The sequence below is a fragment of the Brienomyrus brachyistius genome, chromosome 14 (genome assembly GCF_023856365.1).
Source record: "Brienomyrus brachyistius isolate T26 chromosome 14, BBRACH_0.4, whole genome shotgun sequence".
In the NCBI taxonomy this organism is placed as follows: domain Eukaryota; kingdom Metazoa; phylum Chordata; class Actinopteri; order Osteoglossiformes; family Mormyridae; genus Brienomyrus; species Brienomyrus brachyistius.
Genome location: NC_064546.1, coordinates 20,145,152 through 20,168,832, shown reverse-complemented (window position 1 = coordinate 20,168,832; position 23,681 = coordinate 20,145,152). Strand labels below are relative to the sequence as shown.

The window sequence follows — 23,681 nt, the reverse complement described above, 5'->3', positions numbered from 1 at the left end:
GATGTAAAGTGTACTGCAATCAGGTTTGGGTTTAATAAGTTTTTTTTTTGTCCTGCAGCAAATCCCTGCTTTTCCCACACAGGTGAATACTCATATCATTTGACAATCAGGTCACTGGAATGTGCTTCCAAGGCAGGGCTGCTATTGTCTGCCCTTGTAAACTAATGCCCAAAACCTAATGCTTAAATCATTTAACCAATTGGAACAGGAAAACTGTTCTTTGTTACCTTGTGAGTCTTAAAGAGAACTTCACAGAGGTTGTGAATCGCCTCAGCTCGTCCCCACTCCAACGTGCTGACCTAAAAAGAAGTAAAAAAAAATATATACAGTATATATATATATATATATATATATATATATATTTGCACACACATTCAAAAAGTCAACAATTGCATTGATATGAGTAGTGCTCAGTATGCATTGACATATGTGGTATTGTTACTTAGTGCTAGAAGACAATTCTGAAAGCACATGGATTCCTGACCATGGAATATACTGAAATACAAGTGATTTTGTGGCACCCAGTGCAAAGTGCTGTGCATCACCAATCCCTGCTGTGAAATATGGCCGCCTTTCATACCCAGGGAAGTGGGAGCCCTGACAGGGCTATAAAGGGGCTAATCCTTGAGGAAGACCTGGGTCAGATTTGAAAAGATCTAACACTGGGATGAAAATGTACTTCTCAGCAGAAAAAGCACCCAAAGCGCAGAGCCAAAGCTGCAGCTTAAGGAGCAGGAAAAGACCCAGTTCCTGAAGGTCATTTACCCGCCAGCGATCTTCACCTGGCCTGAAAATGTTTGTTAAAGAGAATATGACATAATCCAGAGTTACAAAGCAACTGACCATTACTTTCATCTGCTGGTTCTACTGGCTACTGTCTATGGATGAAATGTTTATGTCATCTCAACTCACCTACTAGTTTCTAATGGCACTGTATGGGTCAAATGTATAGATAATAAGGGAAATGTGAGTTATCCTCTTTAGTTCTGTATTTTCATAGAAGTATATGATGTAGATGCCATTACTTATGTTGATGACAACTGCAATTTACATTCTAAGTTGCTGAACTATGAAAAGATGCTGTTTTGGTTGAATTTTTATATGCTGAATGGTCATTCTATATCACCATTCAATTACCTAAAATGCAATAATGATTTCATTCAGGATTATTATGAATTCTCTTTATTCAGTTAAACTAAAATTTTAAAAAGCCTTAAATGGTGTGATTTTCTTAGAAATATTGTTTAAATTTGCAATGAATAATGTCAACGTAATCAATAAATACTGGTAGCATACTCCCGGGTTTTTCATGAAACTATGTTAAGCAGAATGCCACGTACAGGAAAGATGGATTATCTTTAAAATATCACTGTGCTCTTAGCTAGTAATATATATTTCAGGTTCTTAAATTGCATTTGAGCTATTGGTATTCGGAAAGCATGTACTTTAAATGTTAAGCAGAGGGCACCTGGAGTGCCAGTAAAAGCCCTTGGGGAGCCCTAGGCAAATCTGCCCCCCCCCATCGAAAACGGCGCCCTAGGCAGCCGCCAATGTCACATACTGTAATGGGTTGACCGGCACTGATCTTACTGGGGGGGTCCTGAAGATGTAGAGAGAGGAGCCTTTTAATGCAAGAAACTTGAAGCAGTGAGGTGGGGAGTCGCTGGATTGTAAGTGGTCACACACCCATCCCATGTGGATGATCTGAAACGGAACATATTCAAAGGATGAAGATGAAATCCTCCTGGAAATGAAGGAGTTTAAGAAGATCTTTTCTCCATATTTCACAAGAAAATCAATAATTTATTCCAATTTGCCAGTTGCCGAAACAATGTAACAAACTATGCATGCACATTGAGATTCTGTATCAAAATGAATAGCTATATAATACTTTTACATTTGCCCAGTTTAGCAGATTTGCATTTTTTAAGATTTTATACTTTGTGTATCTCATAAGTATGAAACACTATTTTTTTTTTACAAACTAATGATCCAGCTAGCTGTCTTAAACAGCAACCTGCATATACACTGTTTTTTAATATGTTCTCGTAAGTTACATACCTGGTCATCAGGTGCAAAGCATTTGTTAATCGTTTTCATCTGTATAATAAATGAATAGAAGCAGATGAGCGGTATTTTCCTCAGTAATGTTTCTTAGACATTTATATCTAATTGAAAACATTTCACCAACTGAAACCTGACAGCTGAACATTTCAAAAGTGCTGGAATACAGTATCAAAGCAGAAGAGGGTGACAAATGCCTTGTGTGCCTTCACAGACCTGTAGTGTTTATAATGTCATGTGTTATACCCGTTTCTGTTAGTGTATCTCCATGCCTGTCTGCACTTCATAACTTCTGTAAGTCGACGTGTCTCAAATACTGTAGAACTAAAGGAAACCTTCTGATAAAGTACGGAAGTCTACCAAACAGCATACATTTAAGCTATCAAGCTGCAGACCAAATGTTTTCTATTTTTAGGTTTCAGGTCACCGAGATGTCCCAATTCTGTTCCTGGGGCTGACATATAATGATTTAATTGAACATTTAGCAATCAGAACCTGTAATTAAGTGATGCAAGTGAAATAATTAGCTTCTAAAAAAAACATCTGTATGCAAGTTCATGTTTGTATCTTTAATAAAGGAGTTTTGGCACCATCTCCACAAAACATCAAATGTAACCCATAAAGAGGAATCCTTTCACAGGGATCTCGTAAGATTCGTTTGCTAATTCTATGAACTGCAACCTGCAATTGCGACGTAATTACCAGTCCCCACAGTAATGCATTACCGTCATGGAAGGCAATGCATTTCACCATGACACTAACGTCATTCTGCATGCATCACACAAATTTCACAAGATTGTATAAAATCTACATAAATCATTTTAGCCACTTTAAGTTAAGGAAGTTATCAATTTTTCCCCCAAAATGCATTAGAGTATTGTTACAACCCCTCTCATTGTCAGCCTCCATATTCTAATTTTTAATAGCAGTAATGGAAATATGTTCAAGTATCAGTGCTATTTCATTTTATTTCTCTCTTTTTTTTAAATATGTAAAAACATTAATCTGCGATGCATGAAATGATAACACCTGCCTTTGTCACCAGTGCATCTTGCATTACCTCTCTGAAAGCGTGACCCGCAACCCAGTGGGGAATACTACCAATCTGTAAGTGACTGAATTTCATTCCTCAGAAAGGCTTCTGATTACTATGAGCTATATGTTACATGTCACCTCGATTTTAAAGCAGGCACAAGCAGGCAACTAGTTATCAACAACAAAATTAGAAAATATCTGAGGCAGTCCAGAATGTATTATATACAAATGTGCAAGAATAGTGTAGTTTATCATGTACAACTATAGTATTATAATAAATAAACATCTTAAAATTGGTCGTCTGTATTGTATAGCTAAATCCATCCATCCATCCATCCATTTTCCAAACCGCTTATCCTACTGGGTCGCAGGGGGTCCGGAGCCTAACCCGGAAGCAATGGGCACGAGGCAGGGAACAACCCAGGATGGGGGGGGCAGCCCATCGCAGGGCACACTCACACACCATGCAGTCACACATGCACACCTACGGGCAATTTAGCAACTCCAATTAGCCTCAGCATGTCTTTGGACTGTGGGGGGAAACCGGAGTACCTGGAGGAAATGTATAGCTAAATCTCCCATGAATAATGACATGCATTGAGTGTATTATATATATAAAATACATAATATGTGTATATATATGTGTGTGTGTGTATATATCTATAAACATATTATATACCACATATCAATATGGTATATATTATATAAATATATAAATGTGTAATATATAATATGTTTACATGCACTCACATTTTCGAGTGTTAAGTTGTTGATGTTATTCGATATTGACTGAATCCAGTCTGTGCTTTCAGCAGCCGTGCAAAACTGTAGAACACTGGAACGTTCCCCATTTAAGGCAAGAACTTCAAAGCAGTTGGACCTGGAACAAACGGGAAAAGTGAGTTATAACTGGAGAATATGCGCAAGGTGCCTTATTTGTAAAAAAAAAATCGTTACTGCGCTGATTATACAAAGATCAGTAAATGTATCCGTACGTCACAAATATCCTGCCATTCCCTTTCAGTGACTGGCCTGTTGGTCCACAGTGATTTTCTTGTTATCTGCCTTGTTATAATTGGTTTTCAGTCGTCACATTTCTCACACCGGCAAAATTTCAAGAGACTATAAAATGAATTACACCCATCCCACATTCATTTTCATGTGTTGATGGATAAGTCTGGCCTTTTCATGTTTCTTGTACGCCATGATGCCGCAGAAGCCCGTGGCAACGAGAATTTGTTATTAGCATCAATAAGCTAAGTGATTGATTCATAGTAGCAACCGTGCACCTTCATCTGCGTAATTTACACTATTATTCCCAAGCAGGACGCTCCTGTGAGAGTATTTCTTCTAAAACAGATGGGAGCCAGGAGAGCCAATCCTTCACCGTTGTTTTTAAAGAATCCATCAAGGGTAGGAATGAGATAAGAAAATAAAGCTTCGGTTTCACAATCCTATTTTTTCGCCATCATAAATCTGCCTGGAGAGGTTTAATCAGTTAGGCTTCATTACTGGCCTGGACCTTGACTATTATTTGCTCCTGTACTTCCGATATAAGAAGGAGTATCGGAAGATGCTCACAATACATTCTGGGGTTTAACACAATTTTATTGCTGCAGTATAGCACATAACTATAACTTTGAAGTAAATATTACATCTTAATTTATTTTGGAATTAAATGCGAAAGGATTTATGCTCATTTATCAATTTATTTGCATGCTTATAATTTTCACTTGCCTGTATGATTTTTTTTTTAGTTTTTGACACTTTACTAATAACAAAGTTTTGCAAGTTCTGTCATCTGTTCCATATAATAGAAGATAATTCACTGTTTTTACTTTCCTTTTAGGAAAATTACTTGAAATGGCCATGGAATGGATTTTAATCACAAAATATGTTAATAACCTGAGTGCTATGGAAAGGTTAGTACTGTACGTGTCAATCGTAAGTTTTACTAATTTAAAGTACAAATGTTTTTCACAACAGTGCCCTCCAGGATCCCCGCAACCCAGAAGGATAAGAGGTTTGGAAAATGGATGGATGGATGATCTCCAGGATAGGCCTAAATAGTGCAAGCAGTTACAGAAGATGGATGGATGGATGGATGAGAAACAAGCATAAATAAATGCCTACCCATCAATACATACATAATATAGCTACGGAAGCCATATTAAAGCTTTTTATTTGTTGTTCATTTCCTACAAGTGCTATTTCTTGTTTTAGCTGTATGATTAGTACATTTAATTGCATACATGATACTACATGTAATATATTTTTTAATGGAAAAGCCACATCCAGTCATTGTAGCCCAGACCAGTACCAACAAATATGTAAATGTTAATTTAAGTAAATATGATAATAAATGAGCCTGCACTTCCTATTCCGGCTCATCATCAGTCATATGCAACAGTACCTGCTAATGAGCAAGACTGAACAAAGGTGTGAAATACTGCCTTCACTGTAAGTGAATACAACCCTCCGATATATTCCAATGTCACAGCATGGCACGATGTAAATGAGAAAATAAGGGTGACGATCAGAGGTGGAGATTTCAGGTCCGGAAAGTACAAATCCAGTCCAGGATTTTGTTTCAACCAACCAGTTGAGTGCTCTGTGACTTGTGACTCTTTATGCTGAACTGGTTGGTTGAAACAAAATCCTGGTCTGGATTTATACTTTCTGGACCTGAAATCTCCACCTCTGGTGACGATCCATTGACGGATGCAAGACAAAAGTGGCTAATTAACAAAACTGAACACTGAGGAGGAAAGCACAAAATAAAAGGGACCAGGAGGGGTCAGAACTTAACACAAGAAAAAAAAATAACTAAAAAGAACAATAAACTAGCATACAACGGAACTGCGCAACACTGGGAATAGAGCTAGGAGAAACAGCAGAGTAACAAAGCACAATGACTCACTAAGGAAAGGAACAACCAATCAGCAGAGACACAGGACAGCAAGCAAAAGGTAAAGCAACTTACAATAAAGAAGTACCAAGCTACGGAACCTTAACAAACACAGTAACTAGGAAACATTAATCACACACTAGGAGTAACTCCAGGATAATAAAGGCAGAACAAACAGAACAAGCAAACTAAACAAAAGCAAACTAAAACAAGGAAACGACAAGCACTAGGGAAAAGAGAACCAAAAAATATGAAAAACAGGTGAGTTTGGCCTACAACCCGTGAGCTGAGGGTTCTCAGCCTCCAAGGCCACAGACTCAGCCCTTGGAGATATACAATGGCGTGGGGATCAGGAGAAAAACACTAGTAACTTAGGACTAAGACAGAGGAGGGAACGGGATGGCCAGCAACCCCTGCTGGCCAAACGGGGAAAGACGACCATGATATAATGTATGTGGTCCATAACCTAATAACAAAAACAAAGCAACAAATAAACTGCCTCAACATTTCATTACAGGTACATGGAGATGTTCTTCTGTACTTTTTTACCTGTAGGCCTATATGTAAACGTAAACATACATTGATTCCAAATCATTCAGGTCTATATGTTTTCCATATAGACACACAGTCAGATGGATAGACGGACGAAATAGCATGCAAAAATTGTAGAAACATCTAGCATTTTTGGAATTACGTTTTATTAATTACAATATAATGCTATTATAATGGCGATAATGTTTATAAACAAAGAATATATACAAATATCCTACATTGGACAATTAAGTTCAGCAATCTCTAAAAACTGAAAGCATTTCATTATCATACTACCTCGCCGGTCTGGACATAGTCAGTCACCTTTTAGGACAATGCATGTCTGTGCATAGATAGTGGGGTTAACATCTTCTTGCCCATTAAGAATTTTCCCACAAAACCAACAGTCAGCTACAAAAGAGTCTGTGTCTTGGAGGTAAATAGCATCACGCCGGATTAGCTACCTTAATTTATCGGTTCCAGCTCTACACCTGGAGACTCGGGCCATCAGCAGGGGTAGGGACACGGCACCCACCCAGCACTTCTTGTACTTTGGTTCATTAGCTGAGGGTGACGGAGGTGAAGATGGGACCTACACAGAATAAATGAGGAGCGTGGTTAACGGTGCCGAATGCGGCCGTCGATGAAATCAGCCAATCAGGTATCGATGGCAAACACGTCCCACTTCACAACAATGTTCAAAGATTCAAAAGTCAGTTTTTCATCCCAAAATGTTCTTTTTTATTATTATTATTATTTATATATATATTTTTTTTGCCAGACTCCCTTGCTTTCCTCATTCAACATGCTACTGAAAAGTAAGCCATGCCTTGGTGACAGTGATGAGCTTAGTCACACATTCAAATGATATTCGATGATTTTTATCCTTTGTTTTCTCAACCACCTTTTTCAAAGACAAAGGGGAATAAAACAGGCCACAGTGCATTGTACTGTTTACTAAAACTCACTATTCTACATTTATTTCAGCATGTATTCATTTTGCATTTGACCAGCGGCATCCTGTAATTTGAGCAATTCTATCACGGACAACTCGGAATTAAACGGAAAGAAAAGGTAATTTTGTTAATGAGGTAAACCAAATAAATAGCTCCGTAAGAGATAGTGTAAATAGGATAATGAACCATAAAGGAAAGAGTGCTTCTCTGGGGGGTGAACTGGTTCTACACCACATTCAATTGTTCAGACTTCAAGGGTCACACATTACATGATGTACATCACATCACCAAGGTGATCTAAGTGCCCATCAGAATTTGTCAGGAAATTCATGGCTCGAAAATGGGAAGATGTTCCTCAAAAAAACGCCATTGAATAGTTACCGACTGGAGCATTTAAATGAAAGACAGAGGGCTTTTTTTTCCTTAAGTGCTCTTTTTTCACATAAGATAAAGAAGAAATGTCTGTACGTATCTTTCAGGACAGCTGAACATAACTCCAGACAATGTATTTCAAGTTTAAGTATAGTACTGAGGCGGCAAAATGGTTCACTGAGTAGCACTAAAACATCGCTCTTCCAGTAATCTTTTTCTTTTTAGTGCAAAGGAAATATAATGTTATAACTTTTAAAAACTTAACTTTCCAAACAGAAATGCAGGAACATGAGTCCTACGCTATAAAAATCTGTCTTTATTGTTTCCTAATCATATACGCATTCTTGTAAACTGAATTTATTGCCTTGATAAACAGACTTAATTACAATAGAATAAGTTTGTCTCACCACATTAAATTGTTCCTTAATGTAAAAAATTAATTATATTATTTAACTAATTATGTAAAGACAAATGCAGTTATAGTGACATCTACAATGTGTTATCCGGGGTCTGCAGGGTTGCAGGATTAGCCTGGAGTACAAGACTCACAGGCATATTTTCAGATGCACAAATAAACTCAAACCCAGAATCCAAGGCAGTATTCACACCCCTACTGTGGGTGTCTATCCACTGAGCCACTCTGGACAAGCATGAGTAACTTTTCAAAAAAATACCGTTCACAGTCAAATTATCATCCCGAAAATACATAGATAGCACAAATAAAAGCAAGGCTTTCATTATTGCACAAAACAATAACAGGAGCATGACACAGTGCAATATCATATATTGTGATGATATGACAGGACTGGAACTTTAATCCGGAGCTGCAATAAGTATGCAGACTGATATTCAGTAATTAAACTTGATTTGACTCCGAGGTCATGCTGTGCCAGATAAAGACTGAGATGACAAGGAATAAAATATTGTCCACATGTCAGAATTGATTAGAGAGACAAGGTGTCCATTTTCACACAGGTATCTCGCCACACAATAATTGAGGAGGCAATATTGTCCTTCATGCCATTTACCCTTTCTGCACCTCAGCTGGTGGGAGATTTGGGTCATGTAAATGAATCAATAAGGATGGTCTCTTATGTGGCTTGAAATGAAAGCCCTGCCTGGCCTTAGGAACTAGTCAGGATTTCTGCATTTGAAACTTGTGAATTCTAGGTATAAGAATAATCAGAGGACAAATCTCTATTGTGCTTAATTAAAGGATACAATAATCACCACATGAACTGCTTAAGTATCCAGTGCAAAAGACAAGGAACTGTGACCACATCATGTCCTAGGATTAAACTCATCCAAAAATGTCTAAGATGCCCAGAATAATGTGTCTTGCTCTTCTACAGTATGTTCTGTATAGGATTTTGGTAAATTTTTGAAGTGTAACTATAGACCAAGACTGCTGAAACCATGACAGGAATTTCTGCTCTTATCAACTGCACTTTGGTCCATTCCTGTCAATTCAAGCTCCTTCTCTCTAGCTGAATGACTATAGTCTAGCTGAAATTACTATTTTATGAGCACTAGAAATCATTCATCTGCTATTAGGCAACAAATGACCTACCCTCTCCATACCTTTTGCTCTTCATGCCTCCATCCAGCCCAGATGTCTTCCATTAACTGATCGACGTCAGCACCAGTGAGATACATCTTGAGATGCCTTTATGTAGTCATTGCAATCATCCACAACTTCAATTCTGTCATCCAGACAGTCCATTCTAAGGCAATTCTGGATCAGTGTACTTTGGAATGATTTGTCGGAGACAGTACAGACCTGAAGTTATCTCCATATTTTGAAAAGTTTTATTAGATGCTATTAATAAACATTATCCCTCTGAAGTTTCACAACCATTTTTCAAAGTAACATTGCGTGAAACCTTTTATATTGCATCGGTCTAGATTATCTCCTTCCCCTGTCATCTCAAGGTCTTAAAAAGTGCGTTTGGTTTTAGAACTACACAAACAAGCACATTGCCTTATTTCGCTTGCCTCAGCAGAAATCAAATTTAAGATTTGCCAGCAAAGGTACAGTATGCCCCCATTCAAAACCAGCAATCACAATTGTTCAGTTTTACTTATTTTAAAATCTCAAGACAAACAGCCAACTTGAAAACAACCGAGTCAAACTCCGTATTTACTTAGGATTGTAAATTCTTGAAGTGACATCTACAATGGCAGCTGCTAATGGTATAATTTATGCTTATTCACTACAACCACTGAAGCCTGTTTAATCAAACCAGTAACGCTTCTTATGCATTTACTGTATGCAGTCTCTAAATATGGTAAATGCTGCTAATGTTATTGATTTGTATTATTTGCATGGAATGCATCAAATTACAGCAAAGACATACATTGTGAATCACATAAATAATTTGTGTCACGCCCAGCTCGTCCGATCCTCGTGTGTGCCACACCCCCCTCATCATCCACGTGTGCTTCCCTGATTGTACCCAGCTGTTCCCTGTTATTTCGCCCTGTCTTGTCTGTATCAGTGCACGTCTTGCCCTGTCTGATGTCCGTCATTAACGTTATGATATGTTGCCTCGCCGTTGTGTACCCGGTCTCCCCGATAAATCCCCAGTTTTCTCCGTCTTTTGCCTGCCTGCCTCGTCCTTCCCTGCCTCCTGCCTGCCAGCCTGCCCGTCCAAACCCGCAGTTCATAACAATTTGAGCTTTTATTTATGTCACCGCTTACAAAAAACTGAACTAAAACTATAAGGTGGCAGACAAACGGCGCATTGGATAAGTATGCTGCAGTATGCTGTAGTATGCTATTGATTTACTATGTGTGTGTTTTGTTTTTGTTTTTTTTTAGAGGACGAGAACATAAATAGTGCAAACATTGGCTGCCATCAAAATGTCACTTGCGATGTAAATTTTTGCCTTCGTAGTGACTCCATATGGAAACAATCCAAGGTTTAAGTCCAATAAATCCTCATCACCCAAATCTGTAGGCCAAACGCTGGCAGGAAGGGCAAAGGCAGAAGATTGCCCAGAATGGCACCCTCTGAACGGGCACCAATGTAGCAAACTGCTTGTGCCCCCCCCCCCCCCCCACCCCACTCTAACTTTCGCTGTCACCTTGACGCAAACACAGAAACACAGATCACAAGACAAAGATTAAAGAAATCCAGAAACCAAACAGCTGTCATGCATGAAAAAAGTAGATCCTAAAACAATGACTGATACTCAGACTTCTAGTGTGACTGAATGAGTAGATGCCTTGGCTGAAGCAGTGACACACACTGCGAAACCTAAATGTGAAAGGCGCAATTTAAGGGGGACATTCTAGAACTCTAGAATCTGGATTTAAAACCTTAATGCGTTCACATATTTCATATATTCAAAACGAATTTGTTAGCCTCCTGTGCCCCTAATTTTATAATTAAATTGAATTGTACTTTATAATCCGCTGTTATGCCTCAGCTTAATTTACCGCTGTCAGACGGTAGCCAAACAGACAGGAAATTCAGCCTGTATTTGCCCTTTATAGCGGCAGTCCAAATGAATGTGCTTCGAGATATTTCCCCTGTGCCAAACCAAAGCTACAGGGTTAGAAGGTTCCCTGTAATCTCCAGGCAGACCTCCATCAGCTACCGAAGCGAATGAAAATGTCACCGCAAAAGGAACGCTGAGCCAATCTAAGTGCGGTTTTGGCGAGCAGATTGATATGCTCGTCAGCCATGCGTCTGTCACCTTTCTTGTCAATTCACCCCGCTATGAGTCCAACGTCCAAATCGAAGACAAGTGACACTGGGGCTGCATCATCCCAGAGCACCTGTGCCGAATTGTCAGTGTCTTCTTCAGGGTCTTACTCAACTTTATTAGTCCTTCAGAATTCTCGTTTGCGCAAACATTCCATACATATTCTGGATATTTTTTTAATTTTAACTCCAGGGTACAGCTGACTGATATAACGAAATAATAGCATGGGTTACAAAACATGTCCAATTTTAAAATCCAGTCCACAACTACCACTTGTCAAGAAAACCAAACATGCTGAATATCTTAGATGTTTATTGTTAAGTCTGTGTGTCAGCTTTTTCACTTGGGATTTGTTTGTGTATATGGATCCTGGCTTTTATCGATGTAAATAAAACTGTTTTATGCAGCACTTTATTTCAATGAATTCCACACAAATATTTGATATGACAAATGTAAAAAGCTTACTCTGTGATTTGAATTTCCATTTAGATGAAAACCACTGTCGGACAGTGGAGATGATGTTCTGCTACTGTGATCACTGCGTGGTTCAGGAGAGCCTGGAACATAAAAAGCAAATGGGAAATGCTGCAAAGGTGTGTTTCCTGCTAAGATCTACAATTAATCATGTTGCATTTCATCACTTGTTTAATTCAGGGGGCTGAAAACTCCTGAATGATGTTCTCAGAATGTTTTGGGGTCTTTTTATTTTGTCTGCCAGGAAATTGATGCGATCCAGGTTGCAGCCATGTTTAGCGTATTCAAAAGGGACACATCCATCGATCCATCTGCTAACCGTTCATTCATTAAAGGATCGACGAAAGTGTTAAGCTCATTCCAGGAAGCACAGGCCACCAGTCAGAGAGTATTCAGTGAACCGGACGTCAGTCTGTCACTGGTTACGCTAAGTTGCATTATTGATATGTCTAACTACATGTCTTAGGACTGTATGTGGAAAGGGAAGGAAATCATGCAGACTTCTCAAGAAGCAGGGATTTGATTCAAACCACCATCCGTGAAGATGTGAAGAGACAGTGCCACCCACTGTGCCGCTTTGCCACTCCAAATGGTGAACATCCATCTATTCATCTATCCATTAACCCATCCATCATCCATCCATCCATCTTCAATAACTGCTTATTCACTGAAAACTCATGTGGAAATATACTGTTAGGTTTAATTATTTAGATGTAATTCAGAAATGGAGAAGAGACGTAACCTGTGGCATTTTGAAATACCGCTGGTTAAAAATAAAGGCACAAAAATATAATCTTTGAATAAAGATTTGTTTTTACCTGTGATATTTTTGTAAGCGGTTTTAGAAAAATTCTTAAAATATTTTGTAATACAGCAAAGAAATAAACTAAAATCGGAATCATCAATGTAGCTGTTTCTGCATGAATATATTTGTGAAACAAGTACTATGAAGGGGTGGCGTGGTGTCTCACACCTCTGAGACCCGGGTTTGAGTGTCCGCCATTTCTCTATGTCTGTGGAGTTCCAGTGTTCTCCCAGTGTTGTCGTGGGGTTTCCTCCAGGTACCGTGTATCAACAGTATTCCACAGAACATGCTAAGGTGAACTGGGGTTACCAAATTGCCCACATGTGTGCGTGTGCCCTGCGATGGGTTGGCACCCCATCCTGGGTTGTTCCCTGCCTTGTGCCCATAGCCTCTGGGATAAGCTCCGGACCCCCTGTGACCCTGCATATAACAAGTGGGAGCAGAAGATGGATGAATGGATGGATGAAAATACTATGAAGATATTAAATTGTATAATTGTGTGTACATACCTTACTGATATTTTAAGACTAGAATATCCACCCATCATCCAAGGCACAAGCAGAAGTACACCCTGGAGAGATCTTGAGTCCTTCACAGGGCACACACTCAGACAACCACATGCTATGGACAAATTATAGCTGCCAAACATGCAAACTCCAAGAACCCAGCATGGCAGCAGGATTCAAACCATCACCTCAGAGGTATGAGATGCAACTGTGCCATCCATAGGAATGTCACGTTCCCAGAAAAAGCTTTATTGCCTGCCTGTCTGGATTATCATAGTTCATAATAAAATTCAGATTTTGTTTGCTGTTATTACAGGTACACAATCAGTGCCTTAGTTAGTCTCTTAAAAATGCACGTCGTGACCTGTGTGTCTTATCTGTTTCTCAATTTAGTATTAAGTGGGATCTCAAACTACTCGTAGTCCTGCATGAGATATTACTTGTTTGTCTAGAAACTTTAAGCATTTTCCATATCCCCTTAGTCATTATCAAATTATCTCCAGGGATGGAAGCCTGAATCCTGTCGCTGACTCTGTGCGCATCTTTCAGTCATTTTGTTTCCTCCCACAGTACGACACACATGTATTTAGCTGAAATACTGCCACATTTAAGTGTGTGAGTGGGTGGGTGCCTTGTCATGGACTGGTACCCAGAGTATCCCCTGCCCTGTGTTTCCTGGGATAGGCTCCAAGTAGTGATGGGCAAATGAAGCTTCATGAACCGTTTGCTGTATTTTTTTACCCCACTAGATGGTGCTCTTTGCTTGCTTTGAGGCATGCTTTGAGCCCTTTTATGAAGAGAGAGCACCATCTACTGGGGTCAGAAAATATAGCAAATGGTTCATGACGCTTCATTTGTCCATCATTAGCTCCAAGCTATCACAACCCCATACTGGATTACAGGTTATGGAATATGGATAAATATCAAAATGGATTTACCTATTATGATTGAGCAAACAGTATCAAATATAACTTGGTTGACCATAGTACAGAGGAATCTACTAGTTTATTTTTAGAGCTACTTTTACACAGCACCCCCAACTAACAGGGAACACTCCCAGAACTTGAGCCAACATTATGTGAAAGTCTTCTCCAAGTTGGCAGAGAACTTTCTTACTGTAACATTAATGGGAATGTTATATGCATGTTTGACAGAGCCTTTGTTAAAATGTAAGTGTCAGCATGATAACATTACTTGAAAATCCTTTTAATGAAATTAATGAAAATATTAGTTTATAATAAATAAAATATTTAGTAAAAGTGGTATATGTGTACATGCCATCCTTCCTTGTTCCCATGACCTCTGAGACTAGTGTTACATACTGCTCTGTCACGCCCTTCATATGTTTCCGAACCTTTACTTTACTCCTTTACTTTCACCTACATTCATTTTTGAAACAGGTGGAAAATGCAGGCAGGTTCTCAAAAGGCACCAAGTGAGAACCAGCCCAGCACCGGCTCTGCCTTGGTGGAAATGAGGCATATGTGATGGTTTTTAGATGCACCTGTAGAGCGGAGTGATACAGCTGATAGCTGAGTGCGGTTAAACTCTAATAGCTGTACTCACAGAAAGCCTCTTGTCCAATCAGATTTCTTGAGTGGAACTAAGCGTTGTATAAATGCTTTTATATTATTCATATTAGTTGTAGTAGCAGTGGTATAACGTTCTGGGAACATCAGGAACACTAGACACTTTGAATGTTTCCATACCTTAATCATAACATTCAGTAAACGTTCCTAGAACGAAACATTTTCAGTGGTGCTGTAGACTCAAGGACATCAATATTACCTAGTCTTACCTAGTGGAAGCTTTAGAAATGATGGTGCATCCCTGAAGTACTGAACAGTAATTGTGACTTCGTCTCCAGCATTGCGCAATAGATGCACCTGCCATAGTAGTAAATTAGTGACAGCTCATCTCAATACATGAAAGACTATGTTCTCGTCCAAATTTTAATAATTTTTTGCGTTTTATTAATAATGCTTATAAACTGGTAAGTCATTACACTTTTCAAATGCTTATTTGCTATTGTTTCAGACAGAGTCTATTTCTGACCCAAGAAATGTTAGACAGCTAGACAGCTATATATTATTAATACTCACAACTTCTTCATGTGTAGAGTTTTCAACACTGATGCCATTGATCTAAAAAGACATAGTAGGTAGGTAAAAGATTGTGTTTTCTTCAAAATCAAGCTCAGTTGAACGAAGATTTTTTTATTACAAATGCAACAGAGCCTAAGAGACCAGATTCTGACCATAGCTCACTTTCGATAAAAGATGCAGCCATCGTGTTTCGTACGGTAATGCAGCCACCTGGTTTTGCTGGCCATATAACCGCGAGAGTGTAACAGCAGAAAGGAAATGAACACACTGACCTGTAACACTGCGTCTCCAACGAACAGCATTCCTGTTTGATCGGCTGTTGAACAGAAGCAGGTTAATGGAATCTATAGAATATAATTACACAATTCATGAATAGTAATGGGTTTCTGTTATTAATCAAGGGTCACATCTGCCTATCTTCCATTGATACCCAGGGCAGGTGGATACCTTTGAGTACGGCTGTGTTGAATTTACGAAATGGCCAGATAAAAGGTGCCAAAAAGCCAGGGTTCATTTTCCTGCATCAAAGAACCTAAACTAATTCAGTATCTCCATTTAGCATGTGCCCTTCTTATTGCACCTGGCATTACTGCCGCCCATTTACAGGTGAGTCAGAATAAATTCACTGGAATTTATTCTTATATATGTTACATATGCATGTAAATGATTTATATATGGTAAGACAAAAATACCTATGGTGGACAGAAATGAAAAACAGTCGACTGGTTGATATAAACAATACAATTATTAAATTGTGCATTAGGCGTAGTCTGCTTGAAACATACCATTATTGCAGAATCACGTAAGTCTTTCATAATTTGATTGCATTGTTGAGAGTGAGTGGTGAACGGTTCAAGTCTTAAGTTCACCAAACATAATCTATTCTTAAAAACTTGCAGTAATCTGAAGGCATACTGAAAAAAGTGATTCTTTCTTTTTGTAATCTTGTACATGCTTGACATGTTGAAGCATTATTCGAAGCATTATATTCAATATAATGCTGTACTCAAAGTTTGCAAAGTGCAAAGGTTATAGTTTTTTTTTCTGTTTTTCAGCCAGTACTTTGCATGACACCACTGTACAAATTCAGAAAATAAAATATGCTGTTTCATACAGGATACTATCCGGTACCCTTTAACTGAAAAACAGATGCAATTACAATAATAAACATTATGGAAACATTATAAAGTTCAAAATATACAAATTGACAGTGTATGAATTATAATTAATGACTGTCATTACTTAATACCATATATGACTGGGTAATGATGTACAGTGCATATATACGATAAAACTGAATAAACATCATAAATATAAAACTTATTCACATCTGTGTGGATAAGTTGATTGATTAATGGATTACTCCACCAGTGTCATCACCTTACCAACTTGATCTTTAAATATCTTTGAAATGACCACGGACACTTTGTGTTCTGACCCTCCCTGTAAGACACAAAGAGAGAGATGAGGAGCCTGCAGTACATCGCCGCACCCACCACAAGCCAAACAAACGTCTGCACTCAGGTTCTCATCCCTGAGGTGGTTTTCTTGTCAAGACACAAAGTTCACCATTAATGCAAGAGACTTTTTTTCTAGCAATGAAGCTCAATGTGCCTTCCGGTGCATTGAAACTCAGGTACATGCATTCAAACCTTCTGATAAGAGGTGCTACGATTTTTGGAAAATAATGATGAATACACTAAGGGGATAATATGAATAGGGATTTTTAAATAGATTTTCTCAAAAAATAAATGTTTTATATGCATAACATGCTTTGAACAAAAAGAAAAGAAAATCATACACATAAAAATGACCAGCTACATTACTCTGCTCTCAAAGGTGTATATATTCTAGAAGCAAATACCCTTTCACTATGATTAAGTGGGAGTTAAGTTTCCAACAATATTCTCCATTGATTCCTTATCCTGACTGCCAATTGAGCAGAGCTCTCTGGCCCATCGAAAGCCTACCGGCTGCACTCCAGCATATATTAAGAAAATCAACATAACCTGACCACAATTCTTCGATTGGAGACAGCCACATTTTAAAAGTTGACTGACTACTTCCATCCATGCAATAATGAGCTTAAATGAACAACCTTTGACTGGAAGCTTTTAACTGGCAAAGGACAATTACATCATAAATTGATATACAGTCCTTACATCGATGCTGACTAAATAGTATTTCACCTATGATGCATTAAGCTTAACTGAACCATTTGTGCTAACGACAACACACTAAGGATCTTCGGATGACCATGCTGCATGCTCAAAGCTGTAAAGATATATTTTTGCTTCAAAAATGTAGATAATAAATTTTAGACAGGGTTACCACTATAATAACGAATAATATTAAAATCGAACAATTGCTTGGAGTGAGCTTGTTTTCTATATATTCATATATAAGCTGAACTGAATAATCAATGAGCAAAAAATTATGCATTTGTGTAACAAAACAATCAAACCTACTTTGATGCTTAGACCCAAGCCCCCAACAGCTTGCCTCCGAAGTACAACGGTTCTGTGCTTTAAAAATGGAAATTTAGTATGTAAAACAATAAAGAGTTTTCAAAGCATTATGACAGCATTTATGACATGGCCAAGACTTAGCATGCGGAGCTAGCATTAGTTTGTTTCATTATATTATACATTGTATCATTTAACGCTAAATGTATTTACACTATATTTGCACAACTGTTAGCAAGACACCTCTTTGCCCCTTTCCTTCCAGCTTTAATGTGCGACCTTTGGTTCATTGATAGTCTTCCATTTAGTTCTGGAGAGTTAATCCTGATGTCTTTGTGCAATGCTTTCTGTTATTATATGCCCGAATCCTCTATGCTAGTCCCGGCCACAATATAGAAATTACCATTTGAAAAAAGGACTAAAGTTTAAATTACCTGCTATTTTAATATCCGACAACACAGAGAACAATTCACTTTGTAAAACAGAAGCTGGTTCCATGTACACATGCTTGGTGTATTATTTAAAGTCCCGGTACTTACATCTGAATGGGATTCGGCTCCGCCGATTCGGATCACATCCTGTTTTTGTATGGTTAATACTTCTTTTGTTAGCTTTAGACGAATATCACAGGTATTATCGGTGTCTTTGTTGTACAGCAAGGCTATTCCAGTTTTAGTCTGTTGATAGAAGATAAAAAATATGTAGCATTAATTTAAATATTAAGTGGATTTATGAAGACCCTCACATATAAGTTAATCCTTATATTTGATTATTGGGGTTTTCCTTATATTTAAATTTCAGTTTAATATTTAGCTCAGTGACCTTTTTGTTTGAAGATACCAGTAGACTTGGACCATAGTGAAACAGTCTCTGATGATCGAATGATCAATACCTCAAATGATAACTTTTGACAAGAAAAGTATTAAACAGAGTACACAGTATATGTGCTTAAGACTCCAGATCACATTAGCAAAGCATCCTGTCGTTATTATTACAATTATTATTATCACCACACCATTATGTAAAAACTGTCACACCCTTGTAATCAGGTAATTGAGTCCCGTCTGTGTGATTGTGTGATTGGTAGTTAGCTCTGAATTTAATTTAACACGGCACTGAGCAACGCTTGCTGCTCAGTCAACATCTCTGCTCTTGGAGGGTAGGGCTTAGAGCGTTATTTGGTACAGATTCCAGTTTGTGGGCTCTGAACCCCAGTTTATGGGATTTGTATCTGTTTCTCCTGGGTTTCGGTCAGAATTGCCAGCACCGTCACTGGATTCATGCTTCAGGGTGCTGGTATTTATGTTCCATGCCCGTGGTTCTGGATGGCTAGCATCTCATCTTGAGTTTCTTCATCCTGTTTAGCTGGCGTCCTGTTTCTGGGGTTCCTAGTCATAAGTAGCCAGAGCTGGGGCCTGTATCATGAAGCAGGATTCCTAACTTAGCCGGATAACTTGTCGGATTTAAGGTAGTCTGGGCTAAATGTAAGTGAACAAATATAAAGTCCATTTAAATTGTGGTACTTTAAATCTGACAAGTTATCTGACTAAGAAAGAAAATTGGCTTTGTGATACAGGCCCCTGCAGGGCTGGGGAACAGGCACCGTGTTTTTAAGTTTGTTGTAAATATCCTGTTTATGTGATTCGGCCCCACTTCCTGTTTCCTGGGTCCTGTTTCCTGTTTTCCATCCCTTCCTTGGCACCTCAGCTTAAAGCCGCCCCGCCAGGCATCTGTCCCAAGTCCCGCAGCGTGCTGTTCATTTGTCTCAGGGAGCAGCAGGAAGAAAGCCTGGCTTTGAGGATCGAGGGCCAAATCCGTGCTGCTTCATCTTTGGAGTCCGGTTATGAAAGTCAATACATGTATTTCAATTTAGCAATTGAAAAAAAACCTGCTAATGACTAATTTTGATGCTCATCATGTCTGTAAAATAAGCCCAAAGAACAAAAAAAAAAAAGAATAAAACAGTTTAAATGACCCTTGATTTATTAATGCACAAATAAAACTGCATGGGAATATGGACAAGAAGCACATAGCTCATAACAATTTTTATTTTAATTACCCTTCCAAACTTAATTATTATTAATCATACAGCCAGAGGCATTTGGGGGGGGGGGGTACCTATCCAGAATAAGGTGGCCAGCACTCAACAAAATTCCCGTTGAAAATCTGCAGATAACCCCCACCCACCCCACTACCAAAATTTACAACTAAATGAAAACTATAAATACTGCTTCAAAAACTAACTATCAACTACTTCCCATTACCATTTTTTATTACTACTTAGCTACGGTGATTATTCGTTTATCTTTAATTAGCATTATTAATACCTGGAACATGTCTCGCCCATTTTCAGGACATTAGTACAAAATGTTCACTGCATATTCATGTTGGATTCTCTAAAGACTAGGCACATATAATACTCTACAACTTTCACTGTAAACCTAGGAATAAAATTACTAAAACCTAAACTAGAAGCAAAATTCAAACAGAACATACATTTAAAATAAAAACAAAAAAAATAATAATATAATCACACTGAAAACACTAAACTGGATTTCAAATGAAAATTGAAAGTCATATAAAAAATTAAAGCTAAATTAAAAAATAAAAATCTAAACTATAATAACACTATGTGGGACTTGTAATTCATTAAACTGAAGGTGGGGGGGGGGGGGTGGGCAAGCTGACATTTTGTCAAGGGGCTCGGAAATTGCACTCCCCTGCAAACAGACGGACAGAAAAAATAGAGAATTCCGAAAGACACAGGAAACAGGTAGGAAATGCAGGGTGTGTTTGTCGCATGTCTGACTGCAACATTCTGGAAGGATCCCACCCAGCATATGATCTCTCATATGAATATAATAATGCTGGAGACTGAGATGGGGTGGAAGGTCATTCATGCATTGGTAACTTTGGGAAACCATGAAGGTTTGTAGCTGCTTCCTTTTCCTTCCTCTTTTTTTGTGGGTTTAGAACATATGAAATGTCAGGAGTGAAGAGAGCAGTGCTACAGATATTCAAATACCACAGAAAACTGTCCACCCTTCCCATGCAGTACGAGGCACAAGTAGGGGGGCTGTAAAGGGTGGGCAAGTTCAGACGATTCCTTCTGCCCCTAAGTGACGGTGGCCCAAAAAAATCTGGAACATAATTGGATTGATCAGAGGTGGGGGGGGGCTCAAAATTATATGATTTCATGGGGTTCAAAACCTCTAGTGGCCCCCAAGGGCCCAAGGGTGGGTTATAGCCTGAATGAGATGCCATTCCATTGTAGAGCATATACACTCACACAGAGACAGACACACACAGACACACACAGACAGACACACACACAAACGCACATACATACGCTTCCATACATTATAAGCAATTTATAGACACCAGATACCCTAACCGCATACCTTTGGACTGCAGAAGAACCTGCGCAACATAGCCAGAGCATGCAAACTTTGCACACACACACACCGCATGCAGCATTCGAACATTACAAGAATTGCCTGTAAGCTTTTCCATTTCTTGTATGTCCAGGTCGTACGATATCTGATAATGATTTTATCAGGTATTTAACCCTGGAGGAGATATACTGATCCTGAATATGATTCTTTTTTTATTTTCATTTAACACTTAGAACATTAATACTAGACACCATTAATACTTAAATAGTTACGGATAAGAGGAATGACATCAGAGGTTCAAAGTTTACGTTCCGGTCACTGCTTAAATTTTCATTCACATTCACAACTTCGTCTCGCTTCCTGGATGACGCGTGATATCCTGGGATTTTCAGGTCAGCTGCAGTCCAGTGCCAGTAAACGCAAACTTCATTTTAGCACCCTTCCTGCCTTAATGTGGTACACAATAGTCATTAAACTTCATTTTAGCACCCTTCCTGCCTTAATGTGGTACACAATAATCACCAAACTTCATTTTAGCACCCTTCCTGCCTTAATGTGGTACACAATAGTCACAAAACTTCATTTTAGCACCCTTCCTGCCTTAATGTGGTACACAATAGTCACCAAACTTCATTTTAGCACCCTTCCTGCCTTAATGTGGTACACAATAGTCACCAAACTTCATTTTAGCACCCTTCCTGCCTTAATGTGGTACACAATAGTCACCAAACTTCATTTTAGCACCCTTCCTGCCTTAATGTGGTACACAATAGTCACTAAACTTCATTTAGTTCGGGAAGGTGCTTATGTCTGTCATGAGAAAGCATGGTGAGGAATCCATGCCCATCCATTTCCCAGAATTCTTTGCATGCCAGTCTCTGAATCACCAAGACGGATAGAAGCTTCTTTTAAAAAATAAATGTATGGTGGACACCTCATACATACATAACTGGTCATGAGACAAACTTAATTATCCATATATAATTGCCAGTCGAGTCAATCATCTGCAGACATCTGGAACAGCATCAATTTAGCATCAACATTAATTCGATACTATTAATTAATTCAGTGAATGATAATGAATACGGAATAATCACGATTGCAGATATCGACAGCAGCAGGAAAAGAACTCTGCATCCACAGCCACGAAAGATAAGTTATGATGCTCCTGAAAAAGGCAAACTGCAGTGGATTAGTCCAGATTAAAATGCAGGACCTGACATTAAAATTCCTACCTGCCTCGCATCTGAATGGAAATGGAAGAGGGCCTGGAGGTAAGAGGTAATGAAGCAGAGCTGAGTAGCTTTATTGGGAAAGTAAACACATCAGGACAGGATTAATACAATATCATCTGTCTGATTTCTGGAATAATTGAATAATCATTTACCGGGTCGGGATTGCATTATAAGCTCAGGTCCATGCAAAGCGATGTTAAATGGCTTGGTGGGGAGGGGGGGGGGGGGGGGGGTCTTGTGAGCAGATAAAGGAAAGCCCAGGAAGACTAGCTCGTTTTTACATTAAAGCTGATCAATGGCCACAGCTCCAAGTCCTCTGACAGTCCCACTCTGTCGGGTGTAATTAAGTTTGTAACTGAAACAGGGCAGCCTGCGAGCACTTTCGAACCGGGGAACCGGACAAGTTTAAAATATATACGCTCGATAAAATGAAGTTATAATAATCCTTTGGGCGGATTTTTCAAGCGCGGGAAGTATGTGGGCAAACGTTTTATCATCGCCAATGAATCGAACAACGGGTAGTTTCAAAGACAATATGATGCTTTTCTTTACAGCCTCAAGCACAAAACCAGGATCATACCTTAGCTCGGCATGGCATATCTAAGAGAAAACCTGCATATTTTTCATATTCATATACAATTCATAGCCACCATACCCACTGGGCAAAGTAGCATGTATTAATTTATTGTCTGATTGCTAGATGAAAGAGTTAAAAAAAATGGACGGTTTAGTAATTTCTATACATTTATTCCATAATAGTTTTATATTAACATATGTTATTGATTGCGTCCTTTCAGACGTTTGCTGGTCTCAAATAAATTCAGTGTTAACACTGCTACTTCTCATTTTGGTAGTTATATGTAATTTTAGAACTTCTGTCTAGCTACAGGAAGTGTGTTATACATATTAAACCTTTAGGGGTATCGATTTTGTCTGTATTGTTGTACATACCTGGTGGTCGTTTGCTGCCCGAGATCCAGAATTATGGCTCTTCCCTTGCAAGTTTATGTTTAATTGAATCTGAACTGAAATACTAAGCACATCAGGAGTTTGGGGCGGTGTTGCTAAAGGGATTCTTTCTGGAGATGATTTTTTTTTTGCTTTAGCCAGAGGTTATAG

General features: G+C 38.6%; 1 protein-coding gene and 1 long non-coding RNA gene across 3 annotated transcripts in view; one reads left to right on the top strand and one right to left on the bottom strand.

Moving 5' to 3' along the window:
- The window catches only part of sntg2 (syntrophin, gamma 2), a 41,382-nt gene that overhangs the window by 10,337 nt on the left and 7,364 nt on the right, over nt 1-23,681 (bottom strand). Inside the window, exons 2-13 of one of the 2 annotated variants that reach the window (XM_048973941.1) lie at nt 18,472-18,609; nt 17,936-17,992; nt 16,853-16,910; nt 15,740-15,783; nt 15,465-15,506; nt 15,161-15,248; nt 12,043-12,134; nt 7,003-7,130; nt 3,850-3,979; nt 2,062-2,100; nt 1,591-1,704; nt 228-299 (exon numbers count right to left, since the gene is read on the bottom strand). In XM_048973941.1, the coding sequence (XP_048829898.1) occupies nt 228-299; nt 1,591-1,704; nt 2,062-2,100; nt 3,850-3,979; nt 7,003-7,130; nt 12,043-12,134; nt 15,161-15,248; nt 15,465-15,506; nt 15,740-15,783; nt 16,853-16,910; nt 17,936-17,992; nt 18,472-18,609 (1,002 nt within the window). The remainder of the gene's footprint in view (nt 1-227; nt 300-1,590; nt 1,705-2,061; nt 2,101-3,849; nt 3,980-7,002; nt 7,131-12,042; nt 12,135-15,160; nt 15,249-15,464; nt 15,507-15,739; nt 15,784-16,852; nt 16,911-17,935; nt 17,993-18,471; nt 18,610-23,681) is intronic. The other variant, XM_048973942.1, reaches the window with a different exon arrangement.
- Nucleotides 3,110-4,507, top strand: LOC125707079 (uncharacterized). Its single transcript, XR_007382171.1, has 3 exons — nt 3,110-3,171; nt 3,915-3,997; nt 4,423-4,507. It is a non-coding gene; the product is annotated as an uncharacterized LOC125707079 (long non-coding RNA).